Here is a 24,902-nt window from a genome sequence, read left to right as displayed (position 1 = left end):
TGAGGTGACCTTCTCATCCACTGGGACAAACTGCACAGCTAGCAACTGGGGACTTGTGAGTATTCCCACACCCGCCCAGTGCCTCTCACCCTGTGCAACCCCTGAGTAGGACAGGGACCAACCCCTATCCAGGAGTTTGGTTCCAGAGCCAACACTGTGGGTTGAGGTGAGCCCAACTATATCTAGTTGGTACCTCTCAACCTCCTGCACAAGCTCCAGATCTTTCCCCCCCAGTGAGGTTACACTCCACATACCAAGAGCCAGTTTCTGCCACAGCGGCCTAGGCCTCCAAGAGCCCCCTGCAATCTACCACTGCCTATACGGCACTGCACCACTCCCCCATGCTGGACGTTGCGGATCTTCACGCCAGACCTGCTCACCCTGGGAGACCCTACCAGGAGCATATTGCTCCAACGACTTAGCTCTGTTGTTGCTGGTCTTTGTATTTAAGCCCTGTGTTTGCCCTTTGTTATTGCTGGTCTTTGTATTTAAGCCCTGTATTTGCCCTTTGTTGTTGCTGGTCTTTGTATTTAAGCCCTGTATTTGCCCTTTGTTGTTGATGGTCTTTGTATTTAAGCCCTGTATTTGCCATTTGTTGTTGCTGGTCTTTGTATGTAAGCCCTGTATTTGACCTTTGTTGTTGCTGGTCTTTGTATTTAAGCCCTGTATTTGCCCTTTGTTGTTGCTGGTCTTTGTATTTAAGCTCTGTGTTTGCCCTTTTTTATTGCTGGTCTTTGTATTTAAGCCCTGTATTTGCCCTTTGTTGTTGCTGGTCTTTGTATTTAAGCCCTGTATTTGCCCTTTGTTGTTGCTGGTCTTTGTATTTAAGCCCTGTATTTGCCCTTTGTTGTTGCTGGTCTTTGTATTTAAGCCCTGTGTTTGCCCTTTGTTATTGCTGGTCTTTGTATTTAAGCCCTGTATTTGCCCTTTGTTGTTGCTGGTCTTTGTATTTAAGCCCTGTATTTGCCCTTTGTTGTTGCTGGTCTTTGTATTTAAGCCCTGTATTTGCCCTTTGTTGTTGCTGGTCTTTGTATTTAAGCCCTGTATTTGCCCTTTGTTGTTGCTGGTCTTTGTATTTAAGCCCTGTATTTGCCCTTTGTTGTTGCTGGTCTTTGTATTTAAGCCGTGTATTTGCCCTTTGTTGTTGCTGGTCTTTGTATTTAAGCCCTGTATTTGCCCTTTGTTGTTGCTGGTCTTTGTTGTTTGAATCTTTGTTTGCTGTATTGGTGTTTGCTGTTGTTAGTTTCTCATCATGTCTGTTTCTGAATCTCTCCGTGTTGGCTACATGAACCTGGACTGTTATGACCGTGATTTTGGATTTCCCCTCAATAAAAGTTGCTTACCTCCGCACATGTGTCCGCTACCTGCTTCGCTCCGCGTGACAGAAATATTCAGGATGTACTATGAATTATTCAGTATCTACTACGGATTATTCAGCAACTGCTATGGAATATTCAGTATCTACTATGATTTTTTCAGTATCTATTATGAAATATCCAGTAATTTCCAGCCAGACTTCACTAAAACAATGTTTGCACTGCATATGCATTTGACAATTAACCACATACTGTATTTTATTTCTTTTTCTTGAAAACATACATTTTTAAGATTTTAACACTCACAATATTCTCCAGAGCTTTCAGCTGATCATTTGCTGATCATTAAAGAGAGTATGCAAATCACCTACAAGATATCATGAACCTTGCCCTTCTTTACTGGATGCTTTATGGGGGACCTGGTTCTCTGTCAAAAGTTCCCTATAGCTGAATGTCAGCTTATCTGACCTAACAAGTGATTGCTGTCCTGCATAAGAGCTTCACTTGGCCTGGGAAATCTGGCAACTGTGAATATTGAACCATGAGGGGGGCTCACGTTTTCGCCTGGGGCCACAAAATTGCTTAAACTAGCCTTGACAATCTACCAACTGCTTAGCAAATGAAAGTGTGGACATTCATGCTGTCGATTACATGAACCCCTCCCCCACCCACCCCCTCCAAAACACACATCATAGAGCTGAAAGTGAAAGTAGAATGAGCTCATGAATAAAGAGATGTCACCAGAGCAGTCACTCAGAGGAAGTTCAGCAGTCGCACCTCTAACACAGGTAAGTCCATCCACTGTAACTGAGGGTGCAGTTTTTAGGCTTAATATACAGATGAACAGCGTAAATGATCTGTCAACCTTTTATTAACCTGCTATAGTTTTAGACCTAATTTTGCCCCAATCTGCCATCACTGTGTGAAATTGAATGTATATATTTAAACGGCGACTATTGCTCTGACAATATATGAAGACAAATTATAAATATAATGCAACTGTATCGCTGCTGTCAGAACAAAAGGGATAAAGTAAGCAGAACCTTACAGACCACAGACAAGAACGTATTCACATGTCCCTGTGTCCAACTTTATCCAGATACCTTAACATTACATGAGCAGCACTGATGTAAAACGGATGAACATGATCAAAACCAACACAATAATCAAGCAGTGACACTGACATTACATCAACATTTACAGCATCTGTTTAACAAAAATGTAACAAAATACAAATACTACCTCAATCATTTATACTTTTTAATCTTATGACTACATTAGATCATTATCTAATAAATCCTGCCTTATCTTTAGCAAGAAAAGCAAGCCAATTAAAACAAATGATCTCTCTTTGACCTAAAACAAACAACAAAACCAGTCCAAATGTTTTACTGTTCAAATTTACTGGATGCAGGACCTCTGAAAGGATGTGGTGTATAAGTTTTTAGAAAAATCTGCCGTGCACCAGATACAGTCATGTGAGCAAAACACTGCAGTCTGAAACAGACCACATCCTTTCAGGGCACAAATTCATACCCAAGCTGTCAGTGATATTAAACACCAAACGACTGTTTTATGAGATTTTCTTTTTCCTCAAAATTAAAGCAAGGACTTGCTTGTAAGCATAGTTGATATCCACAATGTCCCAGTGGTCTTTCAATGGTCTTTCAACATGCTCTGCCAAATGATCTTCTAGTCAATGTCATTGTGTCATTGGTGGCCTTCATCAATAGTTTAATATTGATTCAACCCACTGACACTGACTTCTATCCATCTATTACAATGAATATATACCTGGGGTCTCAAAACCTTTCCAGACCTCTGTTTTTACAGTGTATAATTGCATGGGTCAGCAGATTTATAGATTTTACAGTGCCTCTGGATTCAGTACCAACATTTTGGATTCAGCCAAAGGTAAACATGTAATGATTTGTAGGAGAAATGTAGTGGAAGTTTTTTAGCCAATGTAAGTACTGGCTAAAAAGGTACTGTTAGTACTTGTGAATTACCTACAGTAGCTTTATCTCATAACAAAAAAGTGCTAAAAAAGCCAAGATAACTGCTACAGTACCAAACTTATAGGGACACCATTCAAAGATTAATTTGAGCAATGGGACTAGACACACCAAGTGCCACACAGAATGGGCTCTATGTGGGAGCACTAGTGGACCCCTAAGCTTAGATTAGACTCTGCTAAGAAGAGGTGATTGATAGGTCTGATCAGACTCTAACACCAACAGCACATCAAATAGTGAGATATTAAGGTAGTTCAAGAAGTCAGAGTTTTTAAAACTCTGAAATATGTCACAGGAACAGCAAATAGTGGACAGTATCTGTATTTCTATAAAGTATTTCCATGTTTTCAGACTTTTATTTCACAGTTAAATACATTAGTTTTTACCTCAATGTTTTCTGCAAGACACTGTGAAAGAAAAACAAATTATTCATTAAAAAAAATTATTAATAAATCAAAGGGACAGATGTGCTTCCAAACGCAGGCACAGTGCAGAACGTGCCCTGAAGTGTCTGGAACATGTGCCACACTGTGCCTGAAACTTACTAGGATTGCAGCAGTACATCAACGGCATCAGTCCACTAACTGTTTGCTCATAAGGTGCAGGGTTGCAAAGATGTCTTGAAAAAACTGAGGCGTCAACAAGCTGGAGGCAAAAGAGAAACTGAAAGTTCAGTCATGAAGAAGACGCGGTTTGCATCACTCCATGTTTTGGCCTTGTCTTCTCACACATGCACATCTGTGTGCGAGCAGAGATCTGGGAGATAACATGATTGACTGTGGCTGTTTTTCACTCTGCATCGTTTGAGTTCAGCTACATTTTTGAAGCTACTGAAGGCTGAATAGACATTTTGAGACCATACAGTTGGCCTATACTGTATTATATAGAGAAAGGTTAGATGTGGAATAGGAACTGTACTCACTAGTCATACATTCCATGTTTTTCTATTCAATTTTGCATTCATTTTTCAATTGTACATGTTAGTCACACTCTTTAAAGAAAAAATATATCAAAACAGGAAACATGTATGAAAACCATTTTGTTCAATAATTAACATTAATTAAATAATTAACAAATGCAAACTGACATATTCCGTGTCACCGATTAAAGATTTCATGCTGACATGCAAACTAGATGTCCAATAAATGAGCCCATTGTATCAGTTTTTTAACATTACTTGTTTTGATGAAATCAAGTTTTAATCCTAAGGCCCAGTTTGATATTAGAATTCAATAAGCAGGTAAATAAGTATTTAAGAGGCATTTCAGAGGCTGAAATAGGGGGAAAAATCAGTATCAATAATTACAAAATTATTTCAGGTATTAGTTGTGAAATTTTGCAAGAAGTATGAGATATAAAGTTTTTCAGTTGCCAGGCCCTCAGTGAGTTGATAAATGTAACTTTTAGCTTTACAACTTTACCAATTGACCACACAGATAACTTAAATTTTTTTTTCAACTTTGCACATGAGACTGTGCTTTTTTACTTTTTTACTGTTGTTTTTTGTGTTATTCTTATATTTTCAATTTTTCTATCCTCTTCTAAGATTATATTAAGATTATATTTGGTGAATGGAGGAACAGCAAAGTAAGAATTTCATTGTACAGTAAACTGCCTGTTTCTGCTGTGCACAAACTCTTTCCATCCTAGACCTCATCCGTAATAAAAAAAATCCACCTCAAATAAATAGAAGCATATTCTGTGTTGATTCATAAAAATGTCCAAGAAAAACTGTGTTTACTGTGTGCTTGTGCGCCAGTTTCATACATAACAGATGGACAGAAAGAATCGGCATTGCTTCTGGCACCTCAGCTCCGGCTTGACCAATCATACCTGTCCACTGTAAGCAGGCCCAGGCACCTCTGATAAGGCTTCAGAATGAAGGAAAACGTTTGGGTTGCTGAGCAAAATTATACATACACCACAAACTGAGCACCTTTAGAATGTCTCAAAATACTTTAGGCATTCAAGTACATTTAAAAGCAAAACGTACTTAGAAGCAAAATCGATGTACAAATAAAAGATGTTTTCCTTAATTTGAGTAATTTGCAATTTCTCTACTTTTACTCACATACTGGATTTGTGCACTTTGTTCATAGGAAAAGGAAATAAAGGGTTAAATCCATTTAACCAAGAATTTCCCAAATGTGCAGGAACATTTCTGTGACCATCTTTATTTCCTGGCAAAAGTTACAACTTCACTATGTAGTTCATTTTTTGTCTTTATTTCCAGATTAAAACATGGGAAATTTAATGTCCAAACCAGGTGAGTTTAAATTATTTAATACAAATGTATTACATTATTTTATTAAGATTGCAGGTTAATGCCTTATTTAGTCTCAGGTTTACATGTGATATAGACTAGAAAAGTCCACTGAAGCTCACGTTTGTCTGTAAACAGCCATTTGACCGTCTTTTTGACCATTTCAGATGGTCAGACAATTGAATGCCACAAACTTGAAGCTTAACAATCTAATCTACACACTAATACTTCGAAATGATAAAAAATATAATTACTTAAGAATTGAGAAAGTAGGAAATAAGCTCTATGCTTTTTTGTGGTAGCACTTTATTTCAAAGAATCATAAAAAACACAAAAAACTATTACTATTACTATTACTATTATTAGAAAATATAGTCATAAGAAATGTTTATGTGCTGCTGGTGAAATGTATTGTTGATTTTTTAAGTGTAAATAAGGGAACACATCCTCTACAGATGACACACCTCTGAACATTTAGTTGCACAATTACTGCTTATGTGTTAAATTTAACATATTGAGCAGAAAAATATATAAAATGTGGGATGTGCAAAAATTAGGGCACGTTTATATTTTATGTTTTCATTTTTAAATTGTGCACTAAAATTTAAAAGTAAAACACCATATTTAAGAACTTTCTCTGTAGAGAATGTCCATCCATCCATCATCGTTGACCGCTAGTCCAAACAGGGTCGCGGTAGCAGTTGGGAGAGCAGAGAATCCCAGATGACCCTGTCCCCCGCAACTTCCTCCAGTTCATTCCCAGGGACCCCAAGCCGCTCCCAGGCCAACTTGGAGACAAAATCCCTTCAGCGGGTCCTAGGGCGACCCCGGGGTCTTGTCCCGGTAGGCCGTGCCTGGAACACCCCCACCGTGAGGCGTCCAGGGGGCATCCGGATCAGATGCCCGAACCACCTCAGCTGGCTCCTCTCAATGCGGAGGAGTAGCGGCTCTACTCTTAGCTCCTTCCAGATGACCGAGCTCCTCACTCTATCCCATAGCGTGTAGCCCGCCACCCGACGAAGAAAGCTCATTTCCACCGCTTGTATTCGTGATCTCGTTCTTTCGGTCATTACCCACAGCTCATGACCATAGGTGAGGGTTGGGATGTAGATCGACCGGTAAACAGAGAGCTTCACCTTTTGGCTCAACTCCCTCTTCACCACTACAGTCCAGTACAGTGACCGCATTACTGCTGCCTCCTGTCCCAGCCTACGGCTGATCTCACGATCCCTCTTCCCGTCACTCGTGAACAAGACCCCAAGATACTTAAACTCCTCCACCTGGGGCAGGTCCTTTCCCCTTACCTGGAGTGGGCATGCCATCCTTTTCCAGGCCAAGACCATGGACTCAGAGGTGCTGATCCGCATACCAACCGCTTCACACTCAGCTGCAAACCGCTCCAGCGAGCATTGGAGGCATCCATGTGATTCCGCCAAAAGAACAACATCATCTGCAAATAGCAGAGACGCCACCCTCCGGCCTCCACACATAATGCCCTCCTGACCCCAGCTACGCCCTGACACTCTGTCCATGAATATCACGAACAAGATTGGAGACAGGGCACAACCCTGGCGGAGTCCTACGCTAACACTGAAAGAGTCTGACTTACTGCCGAGTATACACAGCTCTCACTCCGGGAGTACAGAGATTGGATAGCCTGGAGTATCAGCCCCGGCACCCCATACGCCTGAAGGACCTCCCACAAGATATCTCGAGGAACACAGTCATAAGCCTTCTCCAAGTCCACAAAACACATGTAGACTGGGTTGGCAAACACCCATGCCCCCTCAACAATCTGTGAGAGGGTGAAAAGCTGATCCATTGTTCCACGGCTGGGACGGAATCCACATTGTTCCTCCTCAATCTGAGGTTCAACTATCGGTCGGAGTCTCCTTTCCAGCACCTTTGCATAGACTTTCCCAGGGAGGCTGAGCAGTGTGATACCCCAATAATTGGCATACACCCTCCGGTCCCCCTTTTTAAAAATAGGGACCACCACCCCAGTTTGCCAGTCCAAGGGTACTGTTCCCGAGGTCCATGCAATATTGCAAAGGCATGTTAGCCATGACAGCCCCACAATATCCAGAGCCTTAAGCATTTCTGGACGAATCTCATCCACCCCCGGTGCCTTACCACTGAGGAGCTTACCAACTACCTCAGTGACCTCCACCAGGGAAATGGAACTTGACACCCCAGAAGCCTCTGGCCCTGACTCCCGTGAGGGAGGCACGTCTCCCGGATTAAGAAGTTCCTCAAAGTGCTCCTTCCACCGACCGACAATATCCTCATTCAAAGTCAGAGTTTCTCCACCCTTGCCGAATACAGCTTGAGCGCAGCCACACTGACCCCTCCTGAGTCGCCGGACAGTTGACCAGAACCTCTTTGAGGCCGAACGAAAGTCTTTTTCCAAGGCCTCACCAAACTCCTCCCAGGTCGGTACCTATCTGCTGAATCGGGAGTCCTTCGGGCTAACCTGTCCCTGAAGGCCTCTTTCTTCAGGTTGACAGCCTCCCTCACCACCGGTGTACACCAGGAGGTTCTTGGGTTACCGCCCCGATGGCACCCACAAGCTTTTGGCCACAGCTACGCCTGGCAGCTTCCACAATGGAGGTTTTGAACAGGGTCCATTGAGACTCCATGTCCCCTTCCTCCTCCGGGACGTGAGAAAAGCTCTCCCGGAGGTGGGAGTTGAAATCATTCCGAACAGGGGCTTCTGAAATTGATTCCCAGCACACCCTCACTATTCGCTTGGGCCTACCGGATCTGACCATCAGTCTTCCATGCCATCTAATCCAACTCACCACCAGATGGTGATCAGTTGACAGCTCAGCACCTCTCTTCACCTGAGTGTCCAGAACATATGGTCCCAAGTCAGATGAAATGACAACAAATTCGATCATTGACCTTTGACCCGAGGAGCTCTGGTACACTTATGAACATTCTTGTGCTTGAAGTTGGTGTTTGTTATGGACAATCCATGCCTGGGTTTCCATTCGGGTTTAGATCGGGCAGGCCGTTCTTCCCTATCACGCCTCTCCAGATCTCCCAGTCATTGGCAACGTGAGCATTGAAGTCTCCCAGTAGGACTATGGAGTCTGTAGGCGGGACCCTTTCCAGAACCCCGCCCACTTGCTCCAGGAAGGCTGAATACTCTGACCTGTTGTTTGGTGCATAAGCACAGACAACAATCAAAGTTTTCCTCTCTGCGATTTTAATTCGCATTGAGGTTACAGTCCATGTACCAAGAGCTAGTTTCTGCTGCAGGGGCCTAGGCCACCTAGGGCCTCCCCGCAATCTCCCACTGCCAATATGGCACTGCACCGCTCCCCCATGCTGAACCTTGTGGGTGGTGGGCCCACATGGCCTCCCCACGTTGCCTCTTCGGGCTGAACACTACCCCCAGGCCTGGCTCCAGGGGTAGGTCCCGGTGACCCTTTCCCGGGCAGGGTACATGATTTTTTAAGTACCATATGCATGGAGAATAAACTTTGGATCGTGTTAGTCTGGGTCTTCACTCCAGACCTGTTTGCCCTGGGAGACCCTACCAGGAACATATTGCTCCCGATGACTTAGATCTGAAGATCCCTAGACCACACAAGCCCTTCCTCCACGACAAGGCCCCGATCCAGGAAGGGTGTAGAGAATGTGTTAACTTAAAATGTGTACTAATACTTACGAGAACAAATAGTACATTTTTTACAAGTCCATTGTAAGAACAGGATAATTATTGTGAGAAATTCCAGGTACATTTCATCTTCTAATGCTAAGATGTCAGAAACTACTTTCAGAAAACCCATGCATTCCTGGAAGAGAAGAACAAGGTGCTCAGTAAATATCTTTTCATCCAAAGCATTCATTCACTCCAAATTAGATGATGTGCTTACTAGTAAAATCTCTGCAATACTGTGATAACGAGTGTGATTACATGCACTCAATAATCTGGTCATAATCCGATTTCTGCAGCTATCTGATTACTCAAATGGTCATGTAAACACTATACTCCAATCTAGAAATCCAAGAAACTAATCCAATAAAGAGCCTAGATTTTAGATCTGTAATCAGATTTCTCAGTGCATGTAAACTCTTACTCTGATTTCTTTTGGATTTCTCAGTTTATGCATGTGCAAAAATAGACTGCAGTACCAGAAATAAGCAAGTAACATCGCTGCGAGATGCAGCAAAACACTGTTGGAGCGGCGCTGAAACCAAACACTAGATAAAGGATTTAAATGTTCTTTATTTTCTAGATGATGTTTCTTCATATTTTCAGGTAAAGCAGTGTGATGTTTAAAAAAAAAGCCCTGGAGTTTCCCCATTATCTGATTACTGCCTGACTCATGTAGACCAGGAGTTTCCCCATTATCTGATTACTGCCTGACTCATGTAGACCTGGAGTTTCCCCATTATCGGATTACTGTCTGACTCATGTAGACCTGGAGTTTCCCCATTATCTGATTACTGTCTGACTCATGTAGACCTGGAGTTTTCCCATTATCTGATTACTGTCTGGCTCATGTAGACCTGGAGCTTCCCCGTTATCTGATTACTGTCTGATTCATGTAGACCTGGAGTTTCCCCATTATCTGATTACTGTCTGACTCATGTAGACCTGGAGTTTCCCCATTATCTGATTACTGTCTGACTCATGTAGACCTGGAGTTTCTCCATTATCTGATTACTGTCTGACTCATGTAGACCTGGAGTTTCCCCGTTATCTGACTACTGTCTGACTCGTGTAGACCTGGAGTTTCCCCATTATCTGATTACTGTCTGACTCATGTAGACTCATGTAGACTGTCTGACTCCAATTTCTGCCATCATCAGCTTATTAAGTGCATGTAAATGCCCTTATTTGGACTGTTAATCAGTGCTCCTTTTACATAGTAATTACAGTAACTTTTTTGTCTTTGTGGTAGCAAGAACATACATACTTATTCACATAACCATGCATAATGTCATAGAACTGATTCAGGTTAATGGTAAATGGTTTATATATTGCAGTGTGAGATCTGGATGAATGAGCAGAGAAAAACATAAACAACACACAGATATTTATGGCAGAACCGAAACTGTATTGTATTAATTGCTAGGTACTTCACACACAGCTGTCACTGTGTCTTAAGATGTCTTGAGACATTTTCTTATGTCAAGACATCTCAAGATCTGTGTCTATAGACACACAAGATCTTCATTTCTTAAGACATGCCTCAAGATGTCCTAAGACGTCTTCATAATGTGTCCTGAGACGTGGTAATGGCTGGGTATGCATTGTGCCATGAAATACTGTACTACAGGTTAATCTTGTCCTCCTGGTATTCTCAGTATTTTCTCAGTGCTGTACCTCTCACATTTCCATAAAACTCAAATAGTATCTTTCAGAAAGTTCTACAGGGAGCGCTGTCAATTTAAGCTGCTTTGATGAAAGCCACTCTGAATGTGTGCATGTAAAACAGTTTTTCTAGTAATCTCCACCTTTTTATAGAATTTGCCACAGTTTTGGCAGATAAACATGTGAAAATCGGAGAAAACGTCACTCTTCGCTGTGAGGCAAAAACAGAGGGATTAACAGGAACTTGGGAAAAGAACGGCCATAAACTGGATTGTGTACAGGACAAAAACTCCATGAGACAAACTGGAAAATCATTTATCTTGGAAATCAAGAACGCTGAGGAGGGAGATGAAGGGAAATACACAGTAATCCTGAAGAATAAAATGGGTGATGCCTCATGCTCTGCCATGGTCACTGTAGGTACGTAAACATTTTGTACTTGAGGGGTTTTAACATATACAGTCCGAGGATAATAGGCTGTCATTGTTTGATATTTTGGTCAATTACAATTACAAAATATATATAAGACAGTCATACATGCCATGTGTTGTTATTTTTCAAAGACCCAAAGATATTAAAATATGCCATTGTTTGTCATGAAAATGCTGAAAGAATTTCTATGAATTAAGAATTTCTATGAATCAATTTTTATGAATTAAGCCATTTCATCAAAAATGTACTTGCCATCTCCTAATTTTGTAAATATTTACTTATACAGACTCTGAAAACGGTTGCTAGACTGGGGTGAAATACCAGTGGTGGACAGTAACTGAGTAACTGAGTAACTGAGTATCTGAGTAAATGTAATGAGTTTCTGTACTTTAGTATTTTTGGTGTATCTGTACTGAAGTTTCTCCGTTCTGGGCGACTTTCTCCTTTCACTCCACTACATTTCAGAGTCTAATATCGACTTTTTCCTCCTACATTTTGAGAAATCTGTCGTTCCTTTTGGTTTCTGTGTGTATAAAAACGTAACATGTTAAAACGAAAGAAGCGCAAAGCCAGAGCACCAATCAGGGCCCAGCGGTCACTTTGTTTAGAGCTGGTTTTGACCTGTTGGTCATACCGACCCAGTGCAGCACGCGGTTCAACGTCAGCGCAGCAGCGTAAAACTTTGGGAGAGTCTGTTCAACATAAATGATGAACTAACCTAACTTTGTGTAAATAGAGCACAATATAGAAATATGTCCACATATGCAGTCGAGACTGACGCGGCTTTTTTCTGAATTTCTACAAACACCATTTCATTTTATAGTAAATGAGTTTGGGCTGGTTTATGTTTATGAACAGACGCCTACAGATCAACATAGTAAAGGAGCTCATCTGTGATCCTGAGTTTAAAGCCAGTTTTTATTCAACTAAGTTGAATTAAGTTAATTACTCTTTAAGTACATTTGAAGGGAAATACTTTAGTACTTTTACTCAAATGGAGGTCTAAAGGGAGGAACTTCTACTTCACTGGCGTGATATTTTACCTCGGGGTTCTCGACTTTAACTCAGTACATGGTTTGTGTACTTCGTCCACCTCTGTGAAATACTAGACTGAAAATGCAATAATTTTGATGGTGGGCTACTCAGTTGCTGATTATTGAGTAAAAATTCATTTTTAGCATAAGAAAGCCACGTTTCTTTTAATGATTGTCCTTTTCCATTCATGCTGAATTCTAAAACTCCAAGAGTCTATAGAGCCTAGAGAGACTAGTGAATGGGAAGTGACTAATCTGGAACAATAGTTTTTCCAGTGTAATCACATGTACAGATATAATTTTATGCGTTTCTATTGGCAACTTTTCAGGATTTTTTAAACACCGTATAATAACGTATGTATTTCTTGCAGAACTCAATGAATGGAGGATGGTGGAATGGAAGTAAGTCTATTTAAGTCGTCCTTTAATATCATGTGATGGGCTGAAAAGGCAAGGCCAACACACGTCTTTAGAGTCTATCTGTATAGAACAGGCCTGTGCAGACTCAGTCATGTGTATGTCGGGGTGAGCTGCTCCAACAGCTTGCAGTTGTGCAAACCTCAGTTCCAAACCTGTTGGGGAAGCAGTGATTAGTACAAAACACTGAGACCTGTATTTACATGAAAAACAGTACAGAAACAAGAAATCTTATCAGCTTCATTGTATTTAGATTCTGAAATAGATGCTTACCCAACATGTTCCATAAGAGAATGCCTAGTCCTTTATGAGCAAGGATGGGTCAAGGCTCACAGCTTTTCCCAAAATGCATAATACATCACCAGAAGATTCAGGGAACGTGGAGAAATAGTGTATACAGGGCTGAAAACCACATCTGAATCCCCATGACTTGCTTATTTGTTCCTGCATCTCCAGATTAAATTTAGACTGTATTATGCACAGCTGACGCTGTACAGATGCTGAAAGCATTGGTACCTGTGATGTTCTTGGAAGGCTGGGAGGAGTGAGGACACTGGGAGCAGGGAATAGAAATAACTCAGCTCCTAAACTGAACATTCACTTTGCTGAGACTTCTCAGGCCCAATCCCATTTCACCCCTTGCCCGTACCACTTAGCCCTCAGCCCTCTGTTTTGGGTTAGGGTGTTCTAGGGGTAGGGTGTCCCAATTTTGGTTGAGGTAGAGGGGTAGGGTGAAGTGTTAGAGATTTTTCAGAGGTACCAAAGAAACACACAAATGTAAGTATTTTCTCTGTTATAAAACTTTGATAACCACTGTTTTATCTTAGTTTAGTATTGTTTAAATATATTATGGTAATTTTCTTCACAACAAGCATAAAAAAAATCACTAAACATATGCTAATTATGTCCATTCCATCTTAAATAGTCCCAGCAGTATCGATGCCTGAAGCGCCAGAATTGCTGCACGATTTAAGGTGGAATGGGAAAAATTGAACAAGAACCTGGAGAATCTCTGACTTCAGCTTCATATCACTGAAGAATTAGGAGAGGGGGGGGGGGGGGTGATAAATAATATAGTGAATAGTGACAGTTGCTGAGAACAAAAACGCAGAAATAAGAAATATCAGTAATACTTTATTTGAAGGCTACCTACATAAGGGCTTTATGACGCATTTATAAGCACTGAATAATGTGTTTATGAAGCACTACTTGAACATTTACTAAGTGCTTATGTCGGTTCTCGCAAACTGACATAAGATGTTTTATGAAATAAATGACATTATACTGACATAATAAGAATAAACGTTGAACATATTTACAGCATTAAACATATTTAAACACTATGCATAATTACATCAATCATCTTATCCATGCCATGGAGGGAAGAGGGGGTGGTTTCCAGGCATATTTAACCTGATATCAGTACAATGTCGTCTTAAGAATGCTGACATAAATAGTTATGTACAGTGTTTTAAATGTTTAGTGCTGTAAATATGTTCAACGTTTATTCTTATTATGTCAGTACAATGTCATTTATTTCATAAAACATCTTATGTCAGGTGGTGAGAACCGACATATGCACTTAATAAATGTTCAAGTAGTGCTTCATAAACACATTATTCAGCGCTTATGAATGTGTTATGAAGCCCTTATGTAGGTAGCCTTCAAATAAAGTGTTACCGAAATATCAGTAGCATTGGCTGCAATCAATATTGTTAATATTAATATCGTCCCCGGAGCTTCTTAATATGTGCAAGTTCACACGTGCCAGAGTGACATATATTCATTTTGATACCATAAATAGGTTTTTTCTTTTTCTATTTCTTCTATCCAAGTCAAGATGGAATGATTGACGCCCTTAAAGCCTTTAAAATTAGTGATGAGACAGTTGGTGCACTCCACTTTCTTCTGTACGGACCCACTGGATCAGGAAAATCCAGCATCATAAACACCATCAACACCATTTTCAAAGGACGTCTGTTTGTCAACTCTCTGGCTGCCTCTGAAAAATCTGATAGTAGTTTCACCAAACGCGTGAGTACAAAGTTAAAACCCACTTTTCTGTTAAGGGATAATAAATAGCACTACATTCAACACAGTTTACTGACAGTTGACTGAACAAGAAGTCAGCAGTAATATTCCCTGCATGCCGTCTCATCCTGAAGGGATAAAGGTTTTGTAGATCAGCACTGATTTTAGCACACATGGCTCTAAACCATTAGGCCCCACAGCAATATTAACTTCATTTCAATATTCTGCATAATGAAATTGTTAAGATTAGGTGTGGGGGGGGGGGGGGGGGGGGGGGGGAACTCGATTCTGAGGTGCATCGCAATGTGGACGTGGACGATTCTGAATTAATGCACAAATGTCAAAAATCGATTTCAAAATTTAAATTGATAATGTAATGTTGACGGAAAATGCGGAAAGAGCAGCGCTCGGGACAGTCCGTGGCGGCACATAATAAAAACATTAAAGCATAAAAGCATTAAAGTGAAACACCACATACACACTAGTGAATGGACACACACACACTAGGGGGCAGTGAGCACACTTGCCCGGAGTGGTGGGCAGTCCAATCTATGGCACCCAGGGAGCAGTTGGGGGTTAGGTGTCTTGCTCAAGGACACCTCAGTCATGTACTGTCGGCTCTGGGGATCGAACCGGTTCCCTAACCTCCAGCCCACGACTGCCCAAGGTGGATCATCTCCGTTTGACAGTCTCTCATTGCAGGTTTAACGTACGAGGAAACCGACTGCGCTGCTTATGAATGCGAATAAGTCCATTCATCTCCAAACGTTCGTCTGAATCTCTCTCTGCCTTTTCATTCGCTACTGGCCAGGAGGGACTGCGTTGCTAGGTGACCTGCAGTCTGCACGCCAGTTCTCAGTCGTTGAGAACTAGGGCTTTCACGCTATGTTACACACGTCCCATCTCAAAGATATTTTACTGACAAAGCGAAGTTATAAAATCACTAAAGAAACCACATTTTATCACAGATGAGCGGCAGCAGTGTCTCATGAGCTCCAAGCAAGAGCAGTGAATGAGACCTTCCAGCTCTCTAACCACACCACTTCCATTTGATTTATTAATAACAGATATTGGAAGGAAGTTCATTATAGATCATTACAGATACTTTGCATTAAAAGTACCAAGTCCTCAGACAGTAGGAAAATAGATATCCTGTATAGAAGAAAGTTGCATCACGAATAGTAATTGAAGCAAATCGTGAGGTGCCTAGAGATTCTCTTCTCATCCCTAGTTAAGATGTAAATAACGGCAAAATAATCCCAGAGAACTGTTTTGTAATGTGTCCTGAAAAGCCAGTCAGTTGTCCTCTCCCCACCGCCCTTAACACAGCATTGGCAAAGCAATGCTCTACCTCGCCTGTGTCCTAAGGCTTGGGACTCGTTTCCCTGTTTATCATCCCAGCCTCCGGACCTGCCGCCAGTCGCCGCGCCTCCGGACCCGCCAGCAGTCTCTATGGACGTCGTTGCAGGCCCGTCTGCCCCTGTGGACATCGTTGCAGGCCCGCCTGCCCCTGTGGACGTCGTTGCAGGCCCCCTGCCCCCGTGAACATTACAGCTCCTTTGTTCCCACCCTTCCCGCCCTCGCCTGTGTCTGTTTCCCGTGGTCCTCCTGTTCCTGTGTCTGCTGTTCCCTGTGGTCCTCCTGTTTCTCCCGTGTCTGCTGTTCCCCATTAGCCTCCCGTTTCTTCTGTGACGTGTTCCTTCCTTTTCTTTGTCCTATTATTCCTCCGTTCGTCTCTTGTTCAGTGTCGTTTTGGGGTGTGCCTCCTCATCCTCCCTCCATATTTCGTCCTCGTTCTGTTCGTGTTTCGTCTGTTCCTGTGTCTGGTGTTGTGTCTCCTGTTTCTGTGCCCATTTCTTCTTCTGCTTCTGTGTCTGTTTCCGTTTCTGATTCTGTGCCCATGGTTCCTGTTCCTCGTTCTCCTGCTCCTGTTCCAGTGTCTGTGCCTGTCCCGTGTCCTGCCCCGTGTCCTGTCCCGGCTTCTGTCCTTGTCTAGTTTGGTTCTGTCCTTGTTTTTGGTCCCTGTCTGTTTGGTCTGCTGTTTTTGTTTGGCGCGCCTCAGTGTGCACACCTTTGGGGGTGCGGGGGTGGGGTACTGTCACGATTGGCCCCTCCCAGTCCTGTCCATGTGCATTTGTTTTGGTTTTCTAGTCCTGCCCCCTCATTTCATGACTCCACCCCTGATTGTCTCCACCTGTGTTTGCACCTGTCCCTTGTTACCCTTGTATTTAAGCCCTGTGTTTTCCTGGTCTGGTTGCTGGTCTTTGTTTGAATCTCTGTCTGTGTTGTTGGTGTTATCTGCTGTGGTGTTTGTTCTGTTGAATTCTGGTGTCTGTCATGTCTGCCCCACGATCTCTCCGTATTGGCTACTTGAACCTGGACTGTTACAACGATGACCCTGGATTTGCCCATAATAAATCTCAGCACCCTCTCCATGGATCACCACCTTATCGTGGTGGAGAGGTTTGTGTGCTTGAAGGACCCTAGGAGCTATGTTGTCTGGAGCAAAAGCTCCTGGTAGGGTCTCCCATGACAAACTGGTCCTAGGTGACAGGCCAGACAAAGTGTGATCCATAACCACCCCTATGAGGACAACAAAACTGGATTTGTGTACCCTGCCCGGATCAGGGTTACCGGGGCCCCACCCTGGAGCCAGGCCTGGGGGAGTGGCTCGCCAGCGAGCGTCTGGTGGCCGGGCATTCACTCATGGTGCCCGGCCGGGCCCAGCCCAAAGGAGATACATGAGTCCCCCCTCCCATCGACCCACCACCGATGGGAGGGGCAGTAGTAGGGGTGCTGTGCATTGTGGATCGGGCAGTGTCCGATGGCGTGGGCCTTGGCGTTCTGATCCTCAGTTGCTGAAACTGGCTTTTGGAACTTGGAACGTTACCTCACTGGCGGGGAAGGAGCCTGAGTTGGTGCGCGAGGTTGAGAGATAACGGCTAGATATAGTCGGGCTCACCTCAACACACAGCTTGGGCTCTGGGTCCAATCTCCTTGAGAGGGGCTGGACTTTTTTCTTTTCTGGAGTTGCCCATGGTGAGAGGCGGCGGGCAGGTGTGGGCTTTCTCATAGCCCCTCGACTCGGCGCCTGTATGTTGGGGTTTTCCCCGATGGACGAGAGGGTAGCTTCCCTACGCCTTCGGGTTGGGGAACGGGTCCTGACTGTTGTCTGTGCTTATGCACCGAACAGCAGTTCAGAATACCCAGCCTTCATAGAGTCCTTGGGAGGGGTGCTTGAAAATGCTCCTCCTGGAGACTCGATTGTCCTACTGGGGGACTTCAACACTCATGTGGGCAACAACAGTAAGACCTGGAGGGGTGTGATTGGGAGGAATGGCCTCTCTGATCTGAACCCGAGTGGTGTTCAGTTTTTGGACTTCTGTGCAAACCACAGTTTGTCCATAACGAACACCATGTTTGAACACAAGGATGTCCATAAGTGCACATGGCACCAGGACACCCTAGGCCGCAGTTCAATGATTGACTTTGTAGTCGTGTCAGCGGACTTGCGGCCATGTGTATTGGACACTCGGGTAAAGAGAGGAGCTGAGCTGTCAACTGATCACCACCTGGTGGTGAGTTGGATCAGGTGGTGGGGGAAGATGCCAGTCAGACCAGGCAAACCCAAACGTATAGTGAGGGTTTGCTGGGAACGTCTGGCAGAAGAACCTGTCAGATTGATCTTCAACTCACACCTCCGTCAGAACTTTGACCAGATATCGGGGGAGGTGGGGGACATTGACTCAGAATGGGCCATGTTCCGCTCCTCCATTGTTGAAGCGGCTGACTGTAGCTGTGGTCGCAAGGTAGTTGATGCCTGTTGGGGCGGTAATCCTCGAACCCGGTGGTGGACACCCCAGGTGAGAGATGCCGTCAAGCTGAAGAAGGAGTCCTACCGGACATGGTTGGCCTGTAGGACACCAGAGGCAGCTGTCAGGTATCGACAGGCCAAGCGATCTGCGGCTTCAGTCGTTGCCAAGGCAAAAACCCGGGTGTGGGAAGAGTTTGGTGAGGCCTTGGAAAGTGACTTTAAGTCGGCTCCGAAAAGATTCTGACAAACCGTCAGGCGACTCAGAAGGGGAAAGCAGTGTGCCACTAGCACTGTATATAGTGGAGATGGTGTGCTGCTGACTTCGACTGAAGACGTCATTGGGCGGTGGAAGGAATACTTTGAGGACCTTCTCAATCCCACCAACACGTTCTCCAGTGAGGAGGCAGAGTCTGGGGACACGGGAATAGGCTTGTCCATTACTGAGGCAGAAGTCGCTAAGGTAGTTAAAAAGCTCCTTGGCGGCAGGGCTGCAGGGGTGGATGAGATCCGTCCCGAGTTCCTCAAGGCTCTGGATGTTGTGGGGCTGTCTTGGCTGACACGCCTTTTCAACATTGCGTGGACATCGGGGGTTGTGCCACTGGATTGGCAGACTGGGGTGGTGGTGCCTCTTTTTAAAAAAGGGAACCAGAGGGTGTGTTCCAACTACAGGGGAATCACACTCCTCAGCCTCCCTGGTAAGGTCTATGCAGGGGTACTGGAGAAGAGAGTCCGGCTTATAGTCGAACCTCGGATTCAGGAGGAGCAGTGCGGGTTCCGTCCTGGTCGTGGAACACTGGACCAACTCTTTACCCTCTCCAGGATTCTGGAGGGTTCATGGGAGTTTGCCCAACCAGTCCACATGTGCTTTGTGGATTTGGAGAAGGCATTCGACTGTGTTCCCCGGGGTATTCTGTGGGAGGTGCTTCGGGAGTACGGGGTACGTGGCTCTTTGCTACGAGCCATTCAGGCCCTGTACAAACAAAGCAGGAGTTTGGTTCGCATGGCCGGCAGTAAGTCAGACTTGTTCCCAGTGAGAGTTGGACTCCATCAGGGCTGCCCTTTGTCACTGATTCTATTCATAATTTTTATGGATAGAATTTCTAGGCGCAGTCAGGGGATGGAGGGTGTCCGGTTTGGTGACCTCAGGGTCACATCGCTGCTGTTTGCAGATGATGTGGTCCTATTGGGGACATCAGGCCGTGAACTTCAGCTTTCACTGGATCGGTTTGCAGCCGAGTGTGAAGCGGCCGGGATGAGGATCAGTACCTCCAAATCCGAGGCCATGGTTCTCATGCGGGAAAGGGTGGAGAGCCCTCTCTGGGTCGGGGATGAGCTCTTGCCTCAAGTGGAGGAGTTTAAGTATCTCGGGGTCTTGTTCACGAGTGATGGTACAAGGGAGCGGGAGATTGACAGGCGGATTGGTGCTGGGTCAGCAGTGATGGGGGCTCTTTACCGGTCTGTTGTGGTAAAAAAAGAGCTGAGCCATAAGGCAAGGCTCTCGATTTACTGGTCGATCTACGTTCCCACCCTCACCTATGGCCATGAGTTTTGGGTAATGACCGAAAGAACGAGATTGCGAATACAAGCAGCCGAAATGAGTTTCCTCCGCAGGGTGGCTGGACTCTCCCTTAGAGATAGGGTGAGAAGTTCGGTCATCCGGGAGGGACTCGTAGTAGAGCCGCTGCTTCTTCACATCGAGAGGAGCCAGTTGAGGTGGTTCGGGCATCTTGTTAGGATGCCTCCCTTGGGAGGTGTCACAGGCAAGTCCACCGGGGAGGAGACCCCGGGGAAGACCCAGGACACGCTGGCGTGACTATATCGCCCAGCTGGCCTGGGAGCGCCTCGGAATCCCGCCCAGGGAGCTAGTGGAAGTGGCTGGGGAAAGGGAGGTCTGGGCTTCATTGCTCAGGATGCTGCCCCCGCGACCTGAACCCCGGAGAAGCGGAAGATGATGGATGGATGGATGGATGGATGGATGGAAATCTCAGCACGTGCGTCCGCCTCCTCGTTCCCCGTCACAAACTGGAAGAGGGTCTTTTGAGCATACATGTCAAAATCAAATATAATGTGGAAATAATATTTGAGGAAAAATGTTAATACTTAAAACATTTTGCAGGAATTGTGTTTATTTCTTTTCACTCCAACCAAATTCCAACCAAAAAGGTTGAAAAAAAAACAATTTTGCATACAACTGTACAATGTCCACTGTAATAAACAAGCAAATCTGCATTATTTATGAAATTTTTACCTTTATTCAGTATGAAAAATCTGAAATTGGAAAGGATGGATTGCTTCCTTTCACCTTCCATGATGTCAGGGGTCTAGAAAAGGAATACGAAGGTGGATGGAATACTCAGGACATCATCAGCGCTTTAGAAGGCCACATGAAAGAGGGCTATGAGGTAAGATCACAACACACGCACTTCAGATTGAAACATGTACGTTTCCAGAGGTTAGACATTGTCTCAAATATCTAAAAACAACATGAAACAGGGTAGAAAACTAATCTCAGTGTTTATTTCTGCTATTTGACCCAAGTATTTGTCTTTCCTTCAGTTCAAATCTACAACTAAACTGACTGAGGACAGCCAGTATTACATCAAATATCCCAGCCTGAACGATCAGATCCACTGCCTGGTGAACGTCATACCAGCAGAAAAGATTTCAATGATCAAAGACGATTTCATCCGAAATATGAAGAAAGTCAGAGAAGAGGCCAGCAGAATGGGTAAGACAGTTCATTGAAGATATCCAACAGTCAGATAAGCCTGTGTGGCTTTTAGTTTTCATTTTTAAAAGTGATTATAATAAAATAACTGTGTTTTAAATGAATGTGTTTATGTGTGTCTTTGTCTCTGGGTCATTCTCCATTTGGAGTGGGAAACCATGTCACAAAGGTTGGGAGGGCTAAAAAAAAGCCTAAAATATTAGGGACAATTCCAAGAGTCAGTATATACATTTTCACAGTTAACCTAAGATTAAAACCACATTTTCCTTATGATTTCTTTGATTTCCTTTTTTAAATCATATTTCAAAGGCGCTTTACATATGTAAAATAGCTCGTCAACATAACCAATTTTCAACACTTGAGCAAACATTTTTAGTGTAAAGAAATATTTAAAAGGTTTAACTTTTGAGATTTCATAAAACAGATCCAGATTTACTATATACATGATTAACATCACACTACATTAAAGAAATATGTATATTATTTTAAAAATATTTTTGTCACAAAGATTTTGGTCACTGGTGTTATCAAGACTCTTCTATTATATTTTATCATAGATATTTTTAGCTCTGTTAAACTGCTTCCCCTGGGTCACAGGTCATCAAAGAATAAGCATCTCAAGGCATGAGAAGGTGAGTCCATACTTGCTCATTTTATTTATTAATTCAATGATAATTCTGTTTATCAGGTAGCACATAACTTCTTTGTGTCACTGGTGTTATGTGCTTTAATTGTTAAAAAATAGATTTTTTGTCAAATATATCACCATATGTCTTTTATTTCATTGATTTTAAGTAGTTGCACATGGTCTCTTGACTGCCAATGAGGCAGCCATTTCACAAAATCCTCCATTTTAACTAAAATGTCACTGGTGTCACAGTCACTGGTGTTATGTCATATTCATGTAACACCAGTGAAATGTTGTGACACCAGTGACTAATGTTAATTTCATGAATGATCACAACACTTGAAAAACTATATGAAAGTGTGATCAATATTTTATTTAAAAATAAAACATTTTGGTAAGTATTTAAGTCTGTTAATGCTTATTTTGTCATTTTGCTATCATAGCTAGGTATGGCCAGACAGAGTGCAGCAGAGAGACAGCGGCTGTATAGGCAGCGTAGAGATGCAGATCCAGAACGTAGGGCTGCTTACCTGGTAAAAAAGCAAGAGAAATACAGGAGAGACATTGAACAGAATAAAAGAAAACTAATAGGGGATCTCTCAGAGAGGGGGAAACGTCACGAAAGAAAAAGATGGCGAGAAAGGCAGGCAAGGCATAGAGCACAGCTTAAGGGCAGCACCAGCCACTGTAACTCCAACCCCCCGAGCCACACCAGACACTGAACCTAACTCAAGGTAGTTGCAAGATTAAGCACTGTTTGTATTATGTCAGTATTTAATTATTTGACCCTGCAATGGACTGGTGCCTTGTTCAGGGGTATTCATGCCTTGCACCCAATAATTCAGAGTAGGCTCCAAACCCACTGAGACCCTGACTAGGAAGAAGTGGAAGCATGATGGATAGATGTTATTTCTTATTGCAGTTATTATTACATGTTTTTGCAAACCATACATTTGTGTAACTATTTCTAATGCAAACAAGACAATTGATTGAAAATGTTCAGATCAAGTTTAAGTTAAGGCTTTTGTTTGTGTTTAAGTTAAACACTTTTCTTTTTTCAATAGACAGCAACACTATGGGAGGAAAGTAGTTACAAAGCAAAAGTGGAAGTGCTATCAAAGAATAAAACAGTTGGAATAGAACTGAAGAAGACACTCAACTTTATGCCAAAATTAGACAGAGATACCGCCGTGCAGTTACAAATACTAAAAAGGAAAAAAACACAAACAGTCCACAGAAGAATGCAGAAGCATTACTAAAGGGGTCATCTGTTCATTCCCCTGTGAAGAGGACCTTAACTTTCCATTTTGCCCTTGTGAGAAGTCTGCAGGAAAAGTATCGCAATGCAAAACAAGAAAAAGAAAAGCAACTTTATGCTCGATTATTTACTTCCAATTTGTTGAAAAAGTATCGCATGCAATCTCTGTGTGAGAAAAATCTAGGGTTCTCCTACAGACAATGGAAATTTGGAAATGTGGAAAGTGCAGAATTTCCCAGGACTAGAAATACAGCTTCTCAGGCTAAGAAAAGATCAGTGAAGATGTTTTTTCTACGTGATGATGTGAGCAGGATGACCACTGGAACAAAGAACACAATTACCCTAAGGAAGGTTAAAAAGCAGCGACGACTTCTTTGTGACACCCTTCTAAATCTGCATAGGAGATTTTTGGCAAAGTCCTGATACAGTGTCCTATCCCTTCTTTTGCAGACAAAGACCTTTTGGGTCATGCATCCAACTGAAGCTGACAGGAACACCTGTCAATGTAAAACTCACGAAACCTCAATACATGGCAGAAAGTCTTTACAATCAAGGCTTGTTACAAACTAAAAATCTGGATGAGATGGCAGATGCTATAGTTTGTGACACAAAGAGCAAAATATGTGCATATTCAGAGTGTCCAGAATGCCGTGTGACAACATTTCAAATGATAAAGAGTCCATCAAATGAAAGCATTTCGGTAACACAGTGGGTCCTTGAAAAGATTGGAGATGCTGGCCATGACAAAATGACCGTTTCTGTTAAAAAGGAGATGGTCACCACAGAAGATGCTCTGGTGACACAGTTCCAGGAGAGGCTTGCTCATTACAGACGACACCTCTTCAACATCAGATGGCAATATGGAACATATCGGCAGGTGAGAGAGAATTTGCAAGAAAACTGACGCTTTAATCCATGTCGACTTTAGCGAGAATTACAACTGCAAATACTCACAAGAGATTCAGTCTGTGCACTTTGGTGGATCCACCAGCAGGCTACACTGCACACTGGAGTTCTCTACATCAAAGCGGACAGCCCATCATCCCTTTCTGCTCCATCTCGCCAAGCCGCCAACATGATCCTCCAGCCATCTGGGCTCATCTTTCACCTATTCTTACCCAGCTGAGGGAGCGCTGTCCAGGTGTCACCAGACTACATTTTTTCAGTGACGGACCAGCCACGCAGTATAAGCAGAAGGCTAACTTTTACATGCTGTCCACTGAGCCATTTAAGATGGGCTTTAAGGAGACAAGCTGGCATTTCTTTGAGGCCAGCCATGGTAAAGGTGCACCAGATGGCATTGGTGGCTCCTTGAAAAGAACTGCAGACAGTCTAGTGCACCATGGAACAGACATTCCAGATGCTGAATCCCTGTTCCTTCAGCTCAAACAGAAGACGTCTTCAGTGGAGCTGTTCTTTGTGTCACCAGAAGACGTGGAAAAAATGGGACAACGCATTGTGAACGGACCTCCACTTGTAACTATTAAAGGCACGATGAGGATGCACCAGGTGATCAGTGTGGTCCAAGAAAGCATCAAATACAGGGATATCAGCTGTGTATGCAAAATGATGGATGGAGTCTTGACTGCCCATGCTATGGCCTTCAAGAGTTCACATTGCCAGAAGTGAAAGTCAAC

General features: G+C 43.3%; 1 protein-coding gene across 1 annotated transcript; it reads left to right on the top strand.

Moving 5' to 3' along the window:
* Positions 1 to 2,062: 2,062 nt before the first annotated feature.
* Positions 2,063 to 24,894, top strand: LOC108413391. Its single transcript, XM_037536894.1, has 11 exons — positions 2,063 to 2,104; positions 5,565 to 5,597; positions 11,077 to 11,343; positions 12,761 to 12,791; positions 14,642 to 14,840; positions 20,910 to 21,053; positions 21,208 to 21,379; positions 21,977 to 22,011; positions 23,072 to 23,137; positions 24,035 to 24,142; positions 24,388 to 24,894. Exons 2-11 carry the CDS (start codon positions 5,573 to 5,575, stop codon positions 24,892 to 24,894), a joined length of 1,554 nt encoding a protein of 517 aa, XP_037392791.1. The 5' UTR covers positions 2,063 to 2,104; positions 5,565 to 5,572.
* Positions 24,895 to 24,902: the final 8 nt, after the last annotated feature.

Source organism: Pygocentrus nattereri, chromosome 3 (genome assembly GCF_015220715.1).
Source record: "Pygocentrus nattereri isolate fPygNat1 chromosome 3, fPygNat1.pri, whole genome shotgun sequence".
Classification (NCBI taxonomy): domain Eukaryota; kingdom Metazoa; phylum Chordata; class Actinopteri; order Characiformes; family Serrasalmidae; genus Pygocentrus; species Pygocentrus nattereri.
The sequence above is the reverse complement of the archived record's forward strand: the minus strand, read 5'-3'. Positions and strand labels throughout refer to the sequence as shown.

What these genes read in the sequence shown, in the direction of transcription:
- LOC108413391 (XM_037536894.1), top strand. Translation starts at nt 5,573, where the DNA reads ATGGGAAATTTAATGTCCAAACCAG. An exon ending in AGAAGAGGCCAGCAGAATGG is followed by an intron (nt 21,380 to 21,976) that starts GTAAGACAGTTC and finishes CCTGGGTCACAG; the next exon opens with GTCATCAAAGAATAAGCATC. An exon ending in GCATCTCAAGGCATGAGAAG is followed by an intron (nt 22,012 to 23,071) that starts GTGAGTCCATAC and finishes TTTTTTCAATAG; the next exon opens with ACAGCAACACTATGGGAGGA.